This window comes from Siphateles boraxobius, unplaced genomic scaffold (assembly GCF_051911475.1).
Source record: "Siphateles boraxobius isolate OS27281-9 unplaced genomic scaffold, OSU_SipBor_1 24, whole genome shotgun sequence".
Taxonomy (NCBI): domain Eukaryota; kingdom Metazoa; phylum Chordata; class Actinopteri; order Cypriniformes; family Leuciscidae; genus Siphateles; species Siphateles boraxobius.
The window spans coordinates 1,665,317-1,685,529 of NW_027508855.1; the positions used below are offsets into that span (position 1 = coordinate 1,665,317).

At 41.0% G+C, this 20,213-nt stretch overlaps 1 protein-coding gene across 3 annotated transcripts in view; it reads right to left on the reverse strand.

Annotated features, from left to right (window-relative positions):
- The window catches only part of scai (suppressor of cancer cell invasion), a 51,413-nt gene that overhangs the window by 10,740 nt on the left and 20,460 nt on the right, over window positions 1-20,213 (reverse strand). For all 3 annotated transcript variants that reach the window (XM_077240659.1, XM_077240656.1, XM_077240658.1), the window contains exons 2-6: window positions 12,279-12,393; window positions 960-1,055; window positions 645-731; window positions 451-549; window positions 168-264 (exon numbers count right to left, since the gene is read on the reverse strand). In XM_077240659.1, coding sequence (XP_077096774.1) covers window positions 168-264; window positions 451-549; window positions 645-731; window positions 960-1,055; window positions 12,279-12,385 — 486 coding nt within the window. In that variant the 5' untranslated portion in view covers window positions 12,386-12,393. The remainder of the gene's footprint in view (window positions 1-167; window positions 265-450; window positions 550-644; window positions 732-959; window positions 1,056-12,278; window positions 12,394-20,213) is intronic.

Sequence of the window (20,213 nt, forward strand, 5' to 3'; positions counted from 1 at the left end):
AATTGATGAGGCGTGAATTTTGTCATAATTCCAGCTGCATAACTACCCAACAGACTGTCCATGCTGACTGATCCTTTGGCAAGAACCTCTGTTCAACTGAATATCTATGGTGAGCCATGGACTAAAAATGTGTAAGTGGTTTATTTGGTCTGCCGTCCATGACTTACCTTGACTAGCACTTTAACCAGGTCCATCTTGTTGAGCAACAGACAAACAACGATAAACCGAGCGTAATACCTCAGCTTTTTTACAACCAGCTCAGGCCTGTGCAAAGGAGAAGGGACAAGATTAATGAACTGAAGCGGAAATCATAAAAGACAGAAATTTGGGATATTTACTGCTTTACTTGCTCATAAGTATATTAATTTAAAGAACTTTCCAGAACATAGAAAATAAAAATCAAGAAAACATCAACTTTGCTCATCACAGTTCATTGTAGTGCCTTTTCACCTGTCTTCTTTGTTGACTTGGTGGTAATATGATCGCTGGCGAATGGCCGAATAGAAAGAAAAGGCTTCATTTAGGTAGCTTGTTTCTGAAGTGCGGAGGCTAAAGAAGACAAAATAAAAATAAAAATATGAGAAAACAATTCTTGAAGAACACAAAACCAGATGAATAAATAGCTGAGTTAAAAGGCTCCTTACTAGTAATGGTAGTACAGCTGCCCAATTTTTGAGGCCACTTCACCTATTTGCCACCTCTTGAGACCATACCGGTTGTCCAGGACTTGTCTATTCTCCAGTAACATAAACCCAAATAATAAGAATCAAGAATCATCTGTCATTAATGCTGACCTCAAAGTACAGAGGAACTATCAGAGGGAGGTTTGATCATGCATGTTAAATCTTCAGTCTTTTGTAGTTCTAAGCCTACCAGTTTTATTTTTGAGATTTTGAAAAAAAAAAGAAAAAGAAAAAAAAAACAGTCCTTTCTGTTTCAAAAATAGATCTAGGGCTGACCTGTGCTGCTGCTGAAACTTCCACAGCTTGGTGTATACGTCAAATGTTCGGCCAAAATAGGACTGCCACTGCTTGTGTCCATATTGAGGCAGATCCCTGCAGGAGTGCGAGAGAACAAACAAGAGAAACACAGCCAAATTTACTTCACTAATGCATTATCCACATTTATAGATACTCAAACGTCAATTTAACAGGCTTTAACAGACAGAATCAAAATAAACCATTTTCTAAGTGCTTGTGTTTACACAGTTTTACACCTGTCAGTTCCAAATACTGACTATTTACCGTTGATTGTAAAGAAAGTGGCGGGGTGTAAGCAAAGTAAATGATAGGAAAAGTTCGACATACGTTTTTTTGAGTTATGACAGTTGATAATTACGGGGTCAAAAAAGACATGCATGGATGTATCATTCACATAAAATCAACATGAATTTCAAAAATAGAATTTCTTTTCACTTCAACTTTACAGGAGTGTCTCAAATAAAGTCAATATGAAAAAGGTACTGATATCGAAGATATAGTTGTAATAGTTATTTAGCAAACAAGTCAGATAGAGACTTCTACAATTAGAGACAATAGTCTTCTGTGAACAAAAAAGAAAATATTTTGATGAATGTTAGTAACCAAACAGTTTTGTTGACCATTGTATTCCATTGTATAGACAACAAAAAAATTATGCTGGGACATTTATCAAAATATCTGGGGCTTTTGCTTCCACAGATGACAGATGACTATATTAACAGACTTCTATGCAATGGGAATTGCTTTTTACATATGATCGAGGTACTGTGACTAATTTTTTTAATCATTACTTTCTTTTAAAATAATAAATCAAGGTTGCATTAAACCCACACCACGACCTTGATACCCACATATCATTATATAAGGTATTTCTGCCCCTCTGACTTGACACTCCAATTTTAAAACATAATTTTGGACAACAGCAGATGAGCCTTAGAAAAATATACAAGTGGTCATGGTTGTCATGCACTTAATTAACATCATCATGCCAATGATGAGAAGACATTGGTGGAGGGGGAGATCAAAAACAGAGCAATCAGTGAGTCAGAAATTGCGAGTGGGTGAGAGTGTTTGGGCAGGGCTGTGGTGAGTCATAGTGCTGATGATGTGAAGGAATTTGACGAACTATGGCAATCAGCTTGAGAAGTAGCACTTTTGCCTCTATTCGCTCTTTCTCGCTTTATTCCTTTCTCGTCCATTTCCCCTAAACCTTCCAAAACCACCTCTAGGCCCTATTGTTATCATCAAAGGGTTGCTATGACAACAGAAGCAGGGACTGGGGAAAGAAGGGAGGTTGCGAATGCAGCAGGTAAATTCAAAAGCCCTCATTTACACATGTTCACACATGATTACAGTAGATGAAGCATCATTTATGAACCTGTAACGGGTCATTCTGGGAAAGGCAAGGGGACAAAAACGAATGTCAAAAAATAAAACATGTCCAGGCATAACCTGGAGTTATACACATATACAACAAGCACACACACACACATCATGCAATGCAATTAAACACCAGCGCACAGACAGACACGCCTCCTTTCATTCATGCGGATTCGATGAAACCCAGCACTGTATTTTGTTTCACAGCTTTCATTCATAATGTGCATTCACACATGCTCTAAGGTTATAGAGATGGATATGTGAGATTTACGGTTCACCCCGTTGCCCTTGTGGGCTGCGAGAGACAAGGTCAGGAAGGCGATAGGAGCAGTCATTAGGCAGGGCTTTAATTTCAATACATGCACCATTAATTTCCCATCCACTCTGGCAGCATTAATACCCACAAGACAGATTCACTGGGAGAGCACAGCCGGGGATTGACCTGTAAATTAGGGAAGGAGGAGAAAGGAGGGAGATAGGATGGTGTATGTGTGCAGATGGGGTCAGATTTGGTGTAGTTGAGTAACAGAGCAATATTACATCTGTATGGTATAGCTAAGGCCTCTGGTACTCCAGTGTTTTGATTATTCCATTATTCCGGAATATATTGTGGAACTGACACTCCCAAAATGTTAGTTTAAACAAACAAAATAAAGTCAACCAACACTAAAGGACAGTTTTATAGGTATTTATATTTAAGACATTATTTCAATTTTTTATGATAAATAAATAAATACATATATATATATATATATATATATATATATATATATATATATATATATATATTCGCTGCCAGAAGCCGGTGTCTGGTTATACATCTTGTTTGCAGCAGATCATGATAGCAAAAGCATGTTCTACCAAGTACTAAGAATGCTTGCCATGAAGGGGTTTAATAATTTTGAGACAGCAGAACTCATTAAAAGTTGCAATTTCAGTTAAAATTGGGGAAACCACTTGAAACATTTATTGTGTTGTGATATTTCAATTACTTTTGATTGATTTGTTCATTGCAAACAGCTGAAAGTCTGTAAACCTGATTTGCAATGGGTGTTGAATAATTTTGATTACAATGGTGTACGTACATATATATATAGACTTTTATAGTGCCTTTGACATTTTTATATACATATATTTATATTCTTCATCAGCGTGCAACACAGAGCTTCAAAAATGCAAAAATGTTACATATACATACATAAATGTATATATACATACACACACACACAGAATTTTATATATATATATAAACACACACATATATATCAGTCATATTTATGTAACATTTTTGCATTTTGGAAGCTCTGTGTTGCACGCTGATGAAGAATATAAATATATGGATATAAAATGTCAAAGCCCCTATAAAAGTCTCTTTATTGAGTCAAGCTTATTTAATAAAGAGATAATAAAGAGGTAAGAGACACTGAGAGCTATCAAGTAGTGGAAGTATTAGGAAATGAGACCAATTAATAATAGCGGTTTCATTACTGAACTCTTCAGGGTGTTGCTAAGCATCAAATCCAGAATTAGGCCGCTACTGGTTAGACAGCCTAATTAGTATGGAGAAACAGGGCATTGGGTGTGGCCTCATAACAAGCATCTAATCCTGTATTTGTAGACACAAACTATCATTAAGGTAAAAAAAAAAAATGCATAAACATGTTCATTGGTAATCCTTCATGCAGAAATAATAAGCAATTAAGAACTAAATTGCTACAATTCTAATGCTGACATCTGAAAAACGTGAGTGGAATTGGTTTGGTTTTGACTTAGTTTTAAAGGATTTAATGCTTAATTTGACAGCCTTTATAAATGTAAAAGAAAAGAAAAGTGTTTACACTATTTCAGAACACTGCAATATTAAACATGAATACTAGAAATATCCAGGATTAGTTAATATGAAAAAAGTTAAGGGATATACTAACCTGCAGGAATTATACCAAAAACTGTCCTATGAATTTACATTGATGCACAAAAAACCTAACCCGAGAATATATGAATGTCAGAACATGTGGGCTACTCTATGAAACTAACCTTCTGGACTGTAGCAGTCTCAATCAATTATGCAATATAAATGTAACAAACACACATCTGGTACATAAGGACAGGGCCTGGCTATAGAGATAAGAGTGGAGAGAAGGAATACAAATTTTGAAGACAAGAAGGAAAGAGAGAAAAAAAGAATGGGGGGAGACTAAAAGAGAGGGAGATAGAGCCCACAGCTACTGACATACTTGTCCTATAAATAGTCTTAGCTAAAAATGACTGATTAACTCAAACGCAACCTAATGGCCACTGAGAAATGGTGATAAACATGGAGTGACGTGATTCTTTTTTTTTTTAAGGGTGTGTGTAATGTAGAGACAAACGCTGGCAGATACGAGGGGGTGGAAGAGGCGCGCTGAAGATTCATTCAGATGTAAAACTGAGATCACTTCACCCAGACACTGGAAAATATAAAGGGCTCTCAGTTCCCTACGGATGAAGAGGCAAACATCAACACATACATAAAGCACAGCACAGATGAGACACTAGAACATGCTTATTTATTGTTTAATAATCAACCACACCCACAAAATAGACTACATTCATACATGTCAATAAACGGTTGTCAGTCCTGCTTTAGAGTTCTAAATACGGTTACATTCACACACAGTTCAGTTATAAATGAGAGTGACACCAATTTCTAAAAACAGCACAAACTTCCTTAAGGGGATAGTGAAATTAAAATCCTGTCTTCATTTACAGCTGTGGCCTAAAGTATTGGCAGTGACAAATTTTGTTGTTTTGCAAAGTTTGCTGCTTCAATTGTTTTGGTGTTGATTAATAGTTTCTAGATTATTGTGCAGAGTGATCAGATGCATTTTAAATAATTGCAAAAAGCTTCACAAAAAAAAAAGAAGAAAAAAAAGATATTCACTGTTTTTTGGCCCTGGCACAAAATGACCAGCTAACATCATTTCACTAATCACATAGGAAAGTGTTAACAAGTATTAGTCAAGAGATATCACTTTATCATTCTGATAGGATTATGAGACGTGCTTCCAATCATTGTGTTCTTGTGTTAGCAATGGTTACCTCCAAAGATAGACAGCCATCATCGCTTTGCATCAAAAATGGCCTCACATGCAAGGAAATTGCTGCAAAGAATATCACAGCTGAAAGAACCATTTACTGGATCATCAAGAACGTCAAGGATAGAGGTTCAACTGCAGTGATGAAGGCTTCAGAATGTCCCTGTCAGGACTCATGTTTGATCTTCCTTCTGTTTTCTTCCTTTGTGTTTGTTTCTGTCTTTTCCACGTGCATTTACGCACAGCTGTTTGTTTCGCAATCAGCGCATCCGATTATTTGCGCTCACCTGTCTCCCCTTATTGCTTGATTTCTCTACTATATTTATGATTCCTTTCCCTTTGTTCTCTCCCAGTATGTTCTGTGCTTCTTGCTGTTCACCTGCCCATTTTTTTCTTTTCCTGTCTAGTTTTTTTATTTTAATTTGTTTTCTTTTCTTTTTATCTAATTTTTTTTCTCTCTGCCCAGTTGTGTTGTGGTTCCCTGTTCCTCTCCAGAATTCACTGGTCTCGGACTGCTCTCTCACTGCTGACCATTTGGACTATTAATGGTGCTGGAATTTTCCTGGGTTACTGTTCGCCTCTATGGAATACTTTCTGCCGTGAACACCTGCCTGTTTCCGATCGTGACTTGAGAGATCCCTGTTGGTTCTGTTTGCTCCTAGCCTGACTATCCTGCTTGTCTGACATTGATTCTCGCCTCATGATTCGGATTTGATTGCCCTGGACTCTGACCCCTGTCTGCCTGACCATTCTCTTCTCTACTGTTCCAAACTAAGCTTGAACTGTCTTTATTATTGTGTTTCAATAAAACGAAACTAAGCATTCTTCTGCTTTTGGATCCTCCTTCCTAAGATTGTCACACCACACACTGGCCAAACATGGACCCAGCACAAGAACCTCCTATCCGATCAGCCATGGAACTTGGTTCCCAACCTTGCTGGGCCATCATGAGTAGGAGCCTGTTAATTTCTCCATGGAGTCTCTCGCAGCGTGAGTTGCTGAGCATTCAGACCAGTTTAAAGAATTCATCGTCTTGACCCAGATCTCGTGTCGCCAATGTCAGCCTCCCTGCTGTCTGGTAGCGCTTGTGACTATTTGTCTTGATTCCAGAATGGAGTTACATCGTTGGGTTCGTGGTCAGTTTTCCAGACATCAGGCAGAACTTTTCGATTCTCCATCCGCTCCCCGGGAACCTGAACCCTCTGATGGTGTAGAGCCCATGCAAGTTGGTAGAATGCATCTTTCTGCTAAGGAAAAACAACAACGCTTGTCTGAGGGTCTCTGTCTTTATCGTGGTGGCCATGGTCATCTGGCTGCATCCTGGAATACTTTGTAATAAACCGTAGACTGTGCATTTTCTGCTGTCAATTCAATTAAATTAAGTATTGAGTAACAAAAAGCTGAAATACAAGTCTGAAATTTGTTTGAGACCCTGAAATTGATTGCTGTGTAATAAATGGAAACAAAAAATGCTCATATACTGTACAGTTCTCTGTATTATATATCCTGTATTATATAAAAGCCAGCGTTTGTAAGTAGTTAGGGCAATTCTGGTGAGTGGAACCTTTACATCCACATTTCATAAATCTAGTACTCTCCTGCCAGTGACTGTCATCATGATTGATACTTCCTTCAAGGGTTCAGCACTCATTGACGCTGGGGCGGAGGGGAATTTTCTCAATGAAAACTGGGCCCGTGAGAAGGGTCTTCCTATTCATCCTCCCATTACTGCTCACTTACTGGACGGTCGCAAGCTCATGACTATGTGACCATATCTGTCCCGATGAGTGTAGTTGCCTCCGGCAACCACAGGGAGGAGCTAGAGATTTATTTAACTAAGTCTCCAGCAGCTCCCTTAGCCATCCCTGGCATTCCCTACATGGTCCCCTCATTAACTGGGCAGATAAGTCTATTTCTAATTGGAGTCCTTACAATCATACATACTGTCTAGTTTCTGTGCCATCTTTTGTCGCCCCTTCTTTGTTTCAGGAGGAGGAGATAGATTTATCCCAGGTTCCTATCATGCATCACGATCTATGGGCGGTCTTTAGCGTGTGTCCCAAGATGCATCTCTTCCTCCACTTTGGCCATATGACTGTGCCATCGATCTCCTCCCAAGCACTTTTCCGCCTTGTGGCAGTCTTTTCTCCTTGTCAGCTCTTGAGCGGGCGGCCATGGAATCATCCGTCCCTCCTATCTCCAGCAGGTATGGGATTCTTCTTTGAGAAGAAGGATGGCTCTTTGAGTCCTTGTATAGATTATCTACGGCTGAATGACATAACGGTTAAGAACGGGTACCCCCTGCCTCTTATTGTGAAGAATCTTGCCTGAAGAATCTGATGACAGCCTTTGAACTTTTGCAGGGGGCGAGATTCTTCACAAAGTTGGATCTGCGCAACACTTACCATCGTGTTCTGATTGAGGGGGATGAGTGGAAGACGGCCTTTAACACACCCAAAGGGCAATTTGAATATTTGGTTTTTACCATTTGGCCTGTCCAATGCCCCAGCCGTCTTCCAAGAACTCGTCAGTGACATGCTGAGAGATATGATAAATAAACTTTGTTTTTGTGTACCTGGATCATATTTTAATATTCTCTCCTTCCTACCAGGTGCACATCCAGCACATCAGAGGTGTGCTCCAGCGGCTGCTGGAGAATCAGTTGTTTGTCAAGGCGGACAAGTGTACTTTCCATGCCCAATCAGTCTCGTTCTTGAGTTCTGTCATTTTGGTGGAGGGGATTCGCATGGGTCCTGCGATGGTGAGGACCGTCACTAACTGGCCATTGCCTGACTTCAGAAAGAGTTTACAACAGTTCCTGGGTTTTGCCAATTTCTATCAGCGATTCAATAGGAACTTAGGTCAGGTGGCAGCCCCTCTGACTGCCTTGACCTCCACCAAGGCTAAACTTGCCTGGACTGTGATGGCTAAGAGTGCTTTTGATTAACTCAAATGCTGGTTTATTTCTGCTTCAATCCTTTTTACACCTGACTCCGCTTGGCAGTTTGTGGTGGAGGTTGATGCATCAGAGGTAGGTGTTGGAGCGTTTCTCTCTAAAATATCCCCTCAAGATAATAAGTTACTTCCGTGCGCTTATTTCTCATACCGTTTGTCTCCCCGCAGAGCGAAATCATGACATCGTCAATCGAGAGTTGCTGGTGGAACAACTGGCTCTGGGGGATTGGTGTCACTGGTTGGAGGGGATGGCCATTCCTTTCATGGTGTGGAACGACCACAGGAACTTGGAGTAGATTCGTTCAGCTAAATAGCTGAATGCCAGGCAGGTTAATTGGGATTTTTGGGCGCTTCGACTTTGTGTTATCTTACAGACCGGGCTCCAAGAATGTTAAACCTGATGCATTGTCGCAGTGCTTCGCTACCTTGGTTGACATGCCTCCTCCTGACACCACTTTGCCTTAGGACCATAGTGGGGGCAGTCACTTGGGTAATCAAAGCTCGTGTCAAACGAACTCAGGCTGGAGTCGAAGTGCCCCAGGGATGCCTGGCGGGTCTGCTTTTTGTTCCTGACTCGGTCCACACCGTCGTTCTCCAGTAGGGTCATTCTTCAAGACTCATGTGCCATCCGGGAGTGAGGAGGTCGCTAGCTGCCATTCACCAGCGGTTTTGGAGGCCCGCCTTGGCAGAGGACATCCGTCAGTTTGTGGGTGCTTGCGCGGTCTGTGCTTAAAATAAATTCTCCAATCCACCATTTGCTCGTCTGTTACAACTTCTCGCAACAACCCATTAGGTTGTGAAATTTGGTGTTGATCCTCTGCATTTTCCAGCTTGATGTAGCACCATGTCACAAGGCAAGAGTGATAATGAAGTGGCTTGGAGATCATTACATTGAAATTTTGGATTTGTGGCCCAGCAACTACCCAGATCTTAATTACGTAGATAAACTATGGTCCACCCTCAAAAGGCAAGTGGACAAGCACAAATTGTGATAAAATCCAAGCACTAATAAGGCAAGAATGGATCATCATTAATCAGGATTTGGACCAGAAGCTAATATCCAGCATGCCCGATGAATTGCAGAGTAAATATCGACTCTTTCCATATATTGAATGTTTTTGCCAAAAAAAGTCTTTAAAACGTATGAAATGCTTATCATTGCTTTCCAGTATACCATAGAAACTTGAAAAAATAATTAAAAATACTGAAGCAGCAAACTTGAAACACTGTACTCACCCTCATGTGGAAAGTCTGTGTGGTTAAAAAAAACACATATGGACAAAAAAAAAGAAAAGAAACATCTTTGCATTCCACATTAGAAATAAAACAAGTTTAAGGCTGTGTGATATAGCTAAAAAAAAGTATCACGATATAATATTTCATATTGTTCGGTATCAATAATTATTGACATGTTTTTATAACCTTTTTTTTTAAAGACAAGTAGAAAAGTTTGAATTTAAACCACTGTTTTTTTATTCATTAACCCACATTATCAAGATAAACAACAAATTATATTAGTTTTAGCAGGCAAAAACAAAACAAAATGTAAACAAAAAAATCTTCTTTGTGTTATATTAAGATAAAAAAAGTGTTAAAGAAACTCTTTGCCCAGATCAACATCTGTAATAAGTAGGGGTGTAATGGTTCACAGAATTCACGGTTCGGTTCGATACAGTGGTGTCACGGTTCGGTACACTTTCGATACAGCAAAAAGAAAGAAATGCCAGAGAAATGTCCTTGAATTTTTTTTATTATTTATTAAAAGAAACATTTTTTTTAAATAAGTGACAGTTTTCCTACATCTTGAAACTTTTAGTTTTATAAATGGGAGTAATCTTTGAAGGATGAATGTGGCAATGGGGGCGTCGTTTTGCGGAGTCTGTAGCGGAGAGCGGGGGCGGAGCCGAGCGGTGAGTAAGTAGGTCAAGTGCAGAATGGCGAACACCTGTTTCTGATTGCAGTGATTGGCGTGGGGAGACTGCATAAAAGCCAGCTCGTGTGAAAGAACGGGGAGAGAGAAGGACTGGGACCTCGTGCACGTGAACTGAGAAATTGATGGACTGAGTTTATTCAGAGTGGAAAGAGTGTTTTGAACGTTGCTATAGAATGCTCTATGGTGAAGGCGCACCTGGCGCACATTGTTTGTTCAACGCAGTCTGCTAATAAAATCGTGTACGAGTCCCAGTATCGCTGACCCTTGTCTTCTTCCATCACACCCACACTGAACCAACGCTACAATGAACAAATAATGTTTTGGTCATCACATTAAAAATAACATTTAATGATAATATTTGAGTTTTGAAGATGTACACGTACTTGAAAGCATTTTACTATTCCTAGCATGGTTCAACTAGTTCATGCGTGACACAATGTTTCTCCTGGTTTCAACGTCAGTGCTGTTTGATCCGTTAATAACTGAGAAATATTAGTGTTTCTCACTAAATCTCACAGCAATGTTATTATTTCAGTGGCGAATTCAAATGTTTCTTTACTAGCGCTGTGCAGTAACAGTGTCGCTTGATCAAGATCGGCTTGCGTGCACTGACATTGAACCAAACTGAACGTGAAGCACAAAATAATGGGTAGCGCAGTTTTCGTTCCACTTTCATTACGTTTGCCATTTGATGTTGGGCGACGTTGTGGTGGTCACGCCATTTTTAACTTTGCAGTCTACTTAAGAATGGAACGCACCTTCGGTCAATATGATGTGGAGAGCGCCGCAGTTAATGGTTGCATAGAAACGACAGACGCCAGGTGAACGCAAGCGCTTTGGAAAGGAGGAGAAAGTGGCACAGCCGCGCCTTCCACACGTTTTTAGATGGGATATGTAAATGGCCCCTAAGATCTGCGGGAAATGCACGTGCATTTTAATGAAAATATCGAGCGCTAGATCGAACATTTTTTATATCGTTACCGACGATGGTGTACCGTCGATAAATACCGATACCGTAAGTACGTTACACTTTAATTTAAGGTCTCATTGTTGCAGTGTAATTATTTATTTAGGTACCGAGTTATATTAATTAACAACATTCACTTACTATAGGGTTAGGGTAGGATTAGGGTTTGATTGAGGGTTAGTTACATGTAATTATGCATAATTTAGTGTCTTCTAACAGTGGAGTCCCCATCAGTTTTGTGCTCTGAGTATAACCCAAGTGATCTGCTCAATGCTGTCATAAATTTAAAAATCATTTGAAGGCGCTGTCGGTTAATTAAGATATGGCCATCTCGACTAGACTTGGTTATTAAATAACATTGCCTCAACTGTGATAAGACATTCTCAGTGTTATGCATGTCACTATATTTGATACTTACATTAGTCAGTGTCACTATATGGTTAAAGGCGTGATTCATGGCTATTGCGAGAATAGAAAGTGAGGTTTACTTCAGTATTCCATTCACTCCTAAACTGTAGTACAAACAGATTAACAGGTCATAGAGCAATAGGTCATACTCAAAAGCTGGTGAATAATAAACAAACGGACAAACAAAAGATAGAACAAATAAAAAAAGAACAAGAAAAAGAAATTAATTGAACGGAAGGATGAAAACAGAAGGATGAAAACAGAAATAAAAGAAATGAACAATGTATGAGCAAAAGAATTAACAAAAGTAAGAACACAAACAAATGAAAGGAATAAAAACAGAAACAAAAAAATGAAAAAATTGAAACAAAAACAAGACAAACAACAAACAAACAAAGAAATTGTATCAAAAGATAGTAAAAAAGCAAGCGAAAGAAAGGAAGAAAGCAAGAAAATCAAAGAAAGAAACATTGCGCTGAAAGTTAGTTTACATAAGTTCACTGCATGATTTGACAGACAAAAATCTGGAAGGCAAACAAAACCACAAATAAACAGCAAAATGCTCAGACACAGAGACTGACCTTAAACCATTGAAAAGCTGTTTGGACTTGTCCAGGAGATAGCAGAAGTCAGTGACAGTTTTCCTCTCACAGAGAGGGATGTCATCCTCTGCCCCCACCCCTGTCATGGCAGCTGCTGTAAACAAAACAAACAAGCCAAAATAGTGAATTCAAAACAGACTGTCGACAGAGTTATGCAAAATCGAGTCGTTAGAGCAAGCACGTCATTCAAGCAGCCATCAGTGGTGTGAGGGAAGTTTTATGAATCACAGTTAAACAACACCACAGAACTCTGAATTGATATACTGTGGGTATAAGGATCTGCATCTGTGACGTGGGCAGATGTTGAATCAGCTTTGACGAAAACTGACTAATTCCACCTACAAACCAACTGATACTCTCTGACGGATTTGCATTTTAGTTGCAACAAAAGTTTCACAGAGGAAATTAAAATAATCCATTTATATATCTATGAACTTCATGGAGATGAACAAAACAAGATGCATTCAGCTAGAAGTAATTTTTTATTTTTTAAAACATAAAAATTAAAAGATTTTAGCGTTTACATCGCTAGTGAGAAATGTCATGTAGCTTTTAAGTTGTTAAACTACAGTGGTGGTCAGAATTAATGGCACCCCTGGTAAATATGAACAAAAATGCCAGTAAAAATAAATCTGCGTTGTTTATCCTTTTGATCTTTCATTCAAAAAATTTGCAAAAATCTAACCTTTCATTGAAGCAAAATAATTGAAAGTGGGGGGGAAATCACTGTTACGATTTGGTTTTGTGCCCTGTCTTGTTCTATGGTTCCCTATCTTGTCTATTAGTTATCCCAGGTGTTTCTGATTTCCCACGCCCCCTTGTTTAGCTCGTTTGTCCCAGATTATTTAAGCCCTGTGTTTCAGTCTTGTCTTTGTGAGTTCTTTTCTATTGTTTAACGTGATGTTGGTTGTTCCTGTTCCCGAGCCCTGTATCCAGTCTTGCTTGTTGTAAAAGTTGTAGTTTGTTAATTAAAGCGTGTGCTGCAGTTGGATCCTGCCTCATCTTTACTTCAACCGCACCGCGTTACAGAAGAACTCACCAGATCGTGATCCAGCGGACATGCCTTTCTGGAGTCCAGTCGACGTCCAGATTCTCCGTCTTCGCCAGGAGAATCGCGCCATCGAGGATTATGACACAGAATTCCTCGAGCTGGCGCATCTCGCGCAAATGAGCACACAGTGCTTGAAGATCTTCTTCCGCGGGGGATTATCGGAACCTCTCGGGTCTCAGATGCCCGAACCTGATCCGCACGGGTCTTTAGAGTGGTATATCGACTCGGCCCTGTTGTGGAGCGGCTCTTCGTTTACCGTGGGCGTGGAGGACAAGCTGCGAGAGCCTAAGCTTCACGTCAGCCCGGTCTCGCCCTCGCCCGCGCCCGCGCTTCACTTCAGCTCTGCCGAGACCACGCTCCACAAGCCCGCGCTTCACGTCTGCTCAGCCGAACCCGCGTTTCACTTCAGCTCTGCCGAGACCAAGCTCCACAAGCCCGCGCTTCACGTCTGCTCAGCCGAACCCGCGTTTCACTTCAGCTCTGCCGAGACCACGCTCCACAAGCCCGCGCTTCACGTCTGCTCAGCCGAACCCGCGTTTCACTCCAGCCCTGCAGAGACCGCGCTCCACAAGCCCGCGTTTCACGAGTCAAGCGAGTCAAGTGAGTCAAGTGCCTAGACAAGTGAGTCAAGTGCCGAGTCAAGTGAGTCAAGTGCCGAGTCAAGTGAGTCAAGTGCCGAGTCAAGTGAGTCAAGTGCCGAATCAAGTGAGTCAAGTGAATCAAGTGCCGAGTCAAGTGAATCAAGTGCCGAGTCAAGTGAATCAAGTGCCGAGTCAAGTGAATCAAGTGCCGAGTCAAGGGAGTCAAGTGCCGAGTCAAATGAGTCAAGTGCCGAGTCAAGTGCCGAGTCAAGTGCCGAGTCAAGTGCCGAGTCAAGTGCCGAGTCAAGTGCCGAGTCAAGTGCCGAGTCAAGTGCCGAGTCAAGTGCCGAGTCAAGTGCCGAGTCAAGTGCCGAGTCAAGTGCCGAGTCAAGTGCCGAGTCAAGTGCCGAGTCAAGTGAATCAAGTGAATCAAGTGCCGAATCAAGTGAGACAAGTGCGTCCAGTGCTGAATCAAACCAAGAGAGTGAATCTAGCCAAGTGAGGGTATCTAGCCCAGTGACTCGCCGTCGCAGGAAGAGGAGAAGGAGGACTCGTTCGGCTTGCCAGGCTCCGGTGAGCGTAACCAGACTCCTCGCCGTGCCGGCCCCACGTCTGCGCCTCGCCCTGCCGGCCCCGCCTCTGCGCCTCGTCTTACTTGTGTTCTTCAAGCTCTGGGAGGTCACTCTTGAACCCAGTTACAGCCCGGAGGTTCCTTCGGTGGATTTCCCCAAGTATAAGTATTTTGGGGGGGGGGGGGGCAGTAGGTACCCTGAGAGGGCCATGGAGGCAGCGCTGACATGGACCTTGTCGGTGCTATCTTTTTTTTTTTTTTTTTTTTTCCTTTATTTATATAGCGCTTTTTACAATACAGATTGTCTCAAAGCAGCTTCACAGTGATAACATGAAAATAATATAACAGAGTTTGTTTCTAAAAGAAAATTGCGTCAACGTCCACCTTAAGTAAGGCAGATCAATAATATTATTGAATATTAAATGTCCCCAACTAAGCAAGCCAAAAGCCAAGGCAACAGTGGCAAGGAACCAAAACTCCATCAGGTGACAGAATGGAGAAAAAAACCTTGGGAGAAACCAGACTCAGTCGGAGGGCCAGTTCTCCTCTGGCCAACGAAGGAACAGTGCATGATTTATGATTCGGGCAGCATTACAAGTCAGATTGGACCGGAACATTTAGAATATTTATCCATTTCCATCTTTTGGAAGTCCAAGTAATCACGCCGGTGTTGAGACGAGTTGTTGTGGATCAGTGCCGTCCACCATAGAGGGTCCATATCGCCGGTGTTGAGTCGTCTCTTCACAGGCTTTGTGATTGGGGTATCTGAAGTCTCCGTGAAAGGCTGGATACATCTTCACTATCTTCACCTGAGCCTCCTATGCCCTCGTCCCCTGCCAAGTGTGCTCCGCCCTGGTCCCCTGCGAAGTGTGCTCCGCCCTGGTCCCCTGCCGAGTGTGTTCCGCCCTGGTCCCCTGCCAAGTGTGCTCCACCCTGGTCTCCTGCCAAGTGTGCTCCACCCTGGTTCCCTGCCAAGCAGGCTCCGCCCTGGCCGCCATCTCGCCCTGCTCCGCCCTGGCCGCCGGCATTCCCTGCGCCGCCCTGGTCACCCATGCTCCACGGCCCAGGCTCGCCTTGCCCGTGTCCTGGTCCCGGTTCCCAGTGCGGGCCTGACCCCCCGTCCCTCCCCTAGGACCACCCTCCTGAACTTTTTTGCTTGTTTTGATGGGCGTCGGGAGCTGCCCATAGGGAGGGGGCTATGTTACGATGTGGTTTTGTGCCCTGTCTTGTTCTATGGTTCCCTGTCTTGTCTATTTGTTATCCCAGGTGTTTCTGATTTCCCACGCCCCCTTGTTTAGCTCGTTTGTCCCTGATTATTTAAGCCCTGTGTTTCAGTCTTGTCTTTGTGAGTTCTTGTCTATTGTTTAACGTGATGTTGGTTGTTCCTGTTCCCGAGCCCTGTATCCAGTCTTGCTTGTTGTAAAGTTTGTAGTTTGATAATTATAATTGTGCTGCAGTTGGATCTTGCCTCATCTTTACTTCAACCACACCGCGTTACAATCACATTATGAAATAAGTGTTTTTCTACAAAACACGTTGGCCACAATTATTGGCACGCCTAGAATTTTTTACGAGTAAAATATCTCTGAAGTATATTCCCATTAATATTTCCCTTTTTTTAGCACCCTAGGTTGACTAGGAACATGAAATTGTCTAGCTATGACTTTTGTTTCACAGGATGAGGAAACACAAAGGCCAAATTCCCTTAATCATCCATCACAATGAGTAAAACCAAAGAATATTGTTCTGATGTGCATCAAAAGATTGTTGAGCATTACAAAATAGAAAGTGGCTGTAAGAAAATAGCTAAATTTTCCCATTTTGACCATCAGGGCAATAATTAAGAAGTTCCAATCAACTAAAGATGTTACGAATCTGCCAGGAAGAGGACGTGTGCCTATGTGTCTTAATGCACGGTAAGGAGGAAAGTTTGTGTAGCCAAAGACTCTCCAAGGATCACAGATGGAGAATTGCAGAGATTTCTTGAGTCTTGGGGGCCAGAAAGCCTTAAAAAATATATAAAACGATCAAAACTAATTTAACTAAGGCCCAATCCTGGCTTAATCTAATATCCGTCTGTGAAACCAGGCCAATATCATGTAAATGTATTTTAACAGACCTCAAAAATATAATTATGTACTCGCCAATAAGCATAACATGGGCACTTCATGATTTTATTTGCAGGAAGACCCCATATTAGTAATTTAATAACACTGTTAAATGTATTCTTATAATGACAGTATATCCATTTTTCATACTGTACATAATAGCGGTGTGATGCCTACATTCACTTGTAGCATTTAAAATGATTTGAAGACCAGGAACGTATAGGAAGTAAAGTAATTTTTTTGTATTTCATGCTACTTTTAATCATTAATTTCATTTATTTACCACGATAAATAAATAAACCACTAAAGGACAGCAGAGGTTTAGGTAATGCCAAATTCCTGCTACATATGCCATCACCCACTATAAAGACAGCACATAGTCTACTCTGTGCAATTGGAGAGGAACCAGGCATTGTGTGTGTATGTGTGTCTGAGGGGTGGATTGGGGGGGGGAAGAGAGCATGGGGCGTTAATGGCACAGAGGAAAGTTAAGTCAAGTCAAGTCAAGAAAGTAAGAAAGAGGAAGTGTGACAAATACACGCCAAAGGCTGAATGTGCAGTGCTTACTGCTCACATCAAATGTTAAATCGGACCAGAGTGGGGGAGAGGTCCACACAAGAGAATGAACGCAAATAAAAATCCATAATACACATGTAAAGCATGAATTTTAAGTGAGCTTTGTGAAATGACTAGAAGCTCAGATGAGGTCCATTTATAACTGTTAAGATATTCAAATTGCCTTGACTCAATGTAGTCAACAATTCAAATTCATTGATGTTTTTAAATAAAGCATGTCTAAATGCATGGAAAGCTCTAACTCCATCACATCTATGAGAATAAATGGAAAATTGGTATGTTGAAGGCCTGTTCTTACCAATAAGAGCAACTAATGTATGATGTATTATGCTGACATTGGAAGCCATTGCAGGCAAAAAACATAATTTATTGCCTGAAACCGTGTAAAATGTCAGCTTACGTAGTCAGGCCCAGTGGGTAGTAAGGCAAACGTTCAGCTGTCAGTCTATGGTGACCTGAATGGAAAAGACCTGGGCATGTCCATCACCCCTGCTCAGCCTCCAGATGGCTCACCATGGTCCACTTATGGACTGTTTCTGCCCACTAGGGTTGGGCGGTATTTCGGTAATATCGTATACCGCGGGGTCTTAAAATAGCAACGGTATCAGTTTCAATACCGTCATTACCGGCACTTATATATAATATATAAATATAATTTATTCAATGCCTAAAAATGCTTATGTAGTTGTCATCAAGTGACAGTGTGGAGGAGAAAGAGAGAGAGAGAGAGAAGGGAGAGGCGGTAAATACTGACGAGGCAATATGTAAATGTTGCAATAAAAAAGGTGACCGCGAGAGATGGAAACACCTCTAACCTAATGTCGCATCTCCGAAACAACCACCCACTCACTGCTGCGAAGATACATTTTGCCCCGAGTTCATTAAATAAGCGCATTAGTTTATATTTGTTAAAATATTATAATGTAATTTTTTTTTACGTTGATAATGAAAACTGAACAGCATGAGTAAGATGGGATGCATCGGGAGTCAGTCATTGACCACTTAATTAAGTTTCATTTTGTAAAAGGCCTTTCATTAAAGTGAATTTCGTTTTGTATAAATTGTATCTTAATTTTAATAATTTTTTTATCAACAAATAATAAATAAGAATCAAATATAGCAGACAACATAATCATGACATGATCGTGGGCTGGCGCGCCGCGGTCACTTGCATTGAAATCTCATCATAAATTAACCGAAACTCAGTGTATGTCTCACAGACATGACAGATATCTAAATAAAGCTTGAAATGTCATTAAACGAAACAATTCAAAACGAAAAGAAATAGGCCACTCGCTGATTATTTAATCCATGATGTGCATTTCTCTCTATGCGCGTTCATACGGAAATGGCGATCATCAAATTAAACGAAACTATTCAAAACTAAAAGAAATAGGCTAGCCTACTCTGATTATGTAATCCATGATGTGCATTTCTCTCTATCGTTCACTATGGAGATGGCGATTTGTCAATTTCTTTAAACGAAACAATTCAAAAGGAAAAGAAATATAGGCAGCATACTCTCTGATTAATCCATGATGTGCATTTCTCTCTATAGGCGCGTTCACTACGGAGATATCAATCGACAATTTCTTTAAACGAAACAATTCAAAACGAAAAGAAAAAAGCTAGCCTATACCTTCTGATTATGTAATCCATGATTTGCATTTCTCTATATGCGCGTTCACTAGGAGATGTCGATCGTCAACTTAATCTTTGCAGCACTGACAGAAAAGTTGTATTAATAAAAATCAATGGACGCATGTCACCGGATTTACAAATGCACTTCTTGCTTGTTGCTTGTTAATTTAATTTAAAGTAATTAATAAAATGAATACAATTGTCATAATTAAAATAATTAAATATTATTAATTGTCCCATTTTTGCTCATTTATAAATAGCATTTATATCTACCACCCCCTCAGCACATGGGTTAAAAAATTATTTGGCGCCACCATATTATAACGGCCCACGTATTAAAAATAGTCTAGTCTAAATAGGCCTACGAGCCGTAGGCATTATTACATTTAATGCCGTCAGCCGGGATCAGAATCAACGTGCACGGGTTGGCCTTGATTTTTTTTTTTTTTTTGCCCGATCTGGTATTCAGTTTCTGAACGGTGTAGGCACAAGCCAACAGTTTGGTGACGCTGTCTGAGCCTTATGTCATAATTTTTAATTAGTCACGGTAATTAGGCCTGTCGCGATAGTCGATAAATCGATTAATCGCACGATAAAAAAAAATGACCTCGATAATTTTTCCGGCCGCGATAATTTCATTTGCATACTTGTTTGTTATCCGCGACTGAATGACAACTCTCGTTTCCTTAGCGTAGGAGAAGTGAACCCTCTTGTCAGTTGCATTGTCTTTTGTGTGGGGAGGCGGCGCTTGTCAGTCACATGGACTTTGTGTGGGAAGGCGGTAGTGCTTGAGGCGACTGCCGAGAAGAGCGAAAAGACGAGACGCAAGTTGTGACATGGAATTAGTTTCAAAGCCAAATGCGACAGCTGCAGTGTGGGAGCACTTCGGATTCAAACCGAATGACCGTGGTGAACCACTTAACCTGAGCGAGCCGGTATGTCGCATTTGTTGTAAAACAGTATCGACTAAAACCGGTAACACAACAAACATGCACATGCACCTAAAACACAATCATCCGTTGCAGTTTTCCCAGTTGGAAAAAAAAAAAGCTACAACAGACGGGCAGTCTTTGTCTTCCCGACAGTGCAGCATAACTGGGGCATTTAGTCGACAAACAAAGTACAAACAGGACAGTGCAAAATGGTGTGCACTCACCGACAGTGTAGTTCGCTTGATTGCTAAAGAGATGCTGCCCTTTAGTATCGTCGAAAAGCCGGCATTTCGACGAATGCTGCAAACATTTGACAGCCAGTATGAATTGCCTGGGAGAACATACGTGTCACAAACGGCAATTCCACAACTGTACAACAGCATTAAAGATGACACACTAAACGAGATCAAAGACATCCAATTTTTCTCTGCCACTACGGATATGTGGTCAAGTT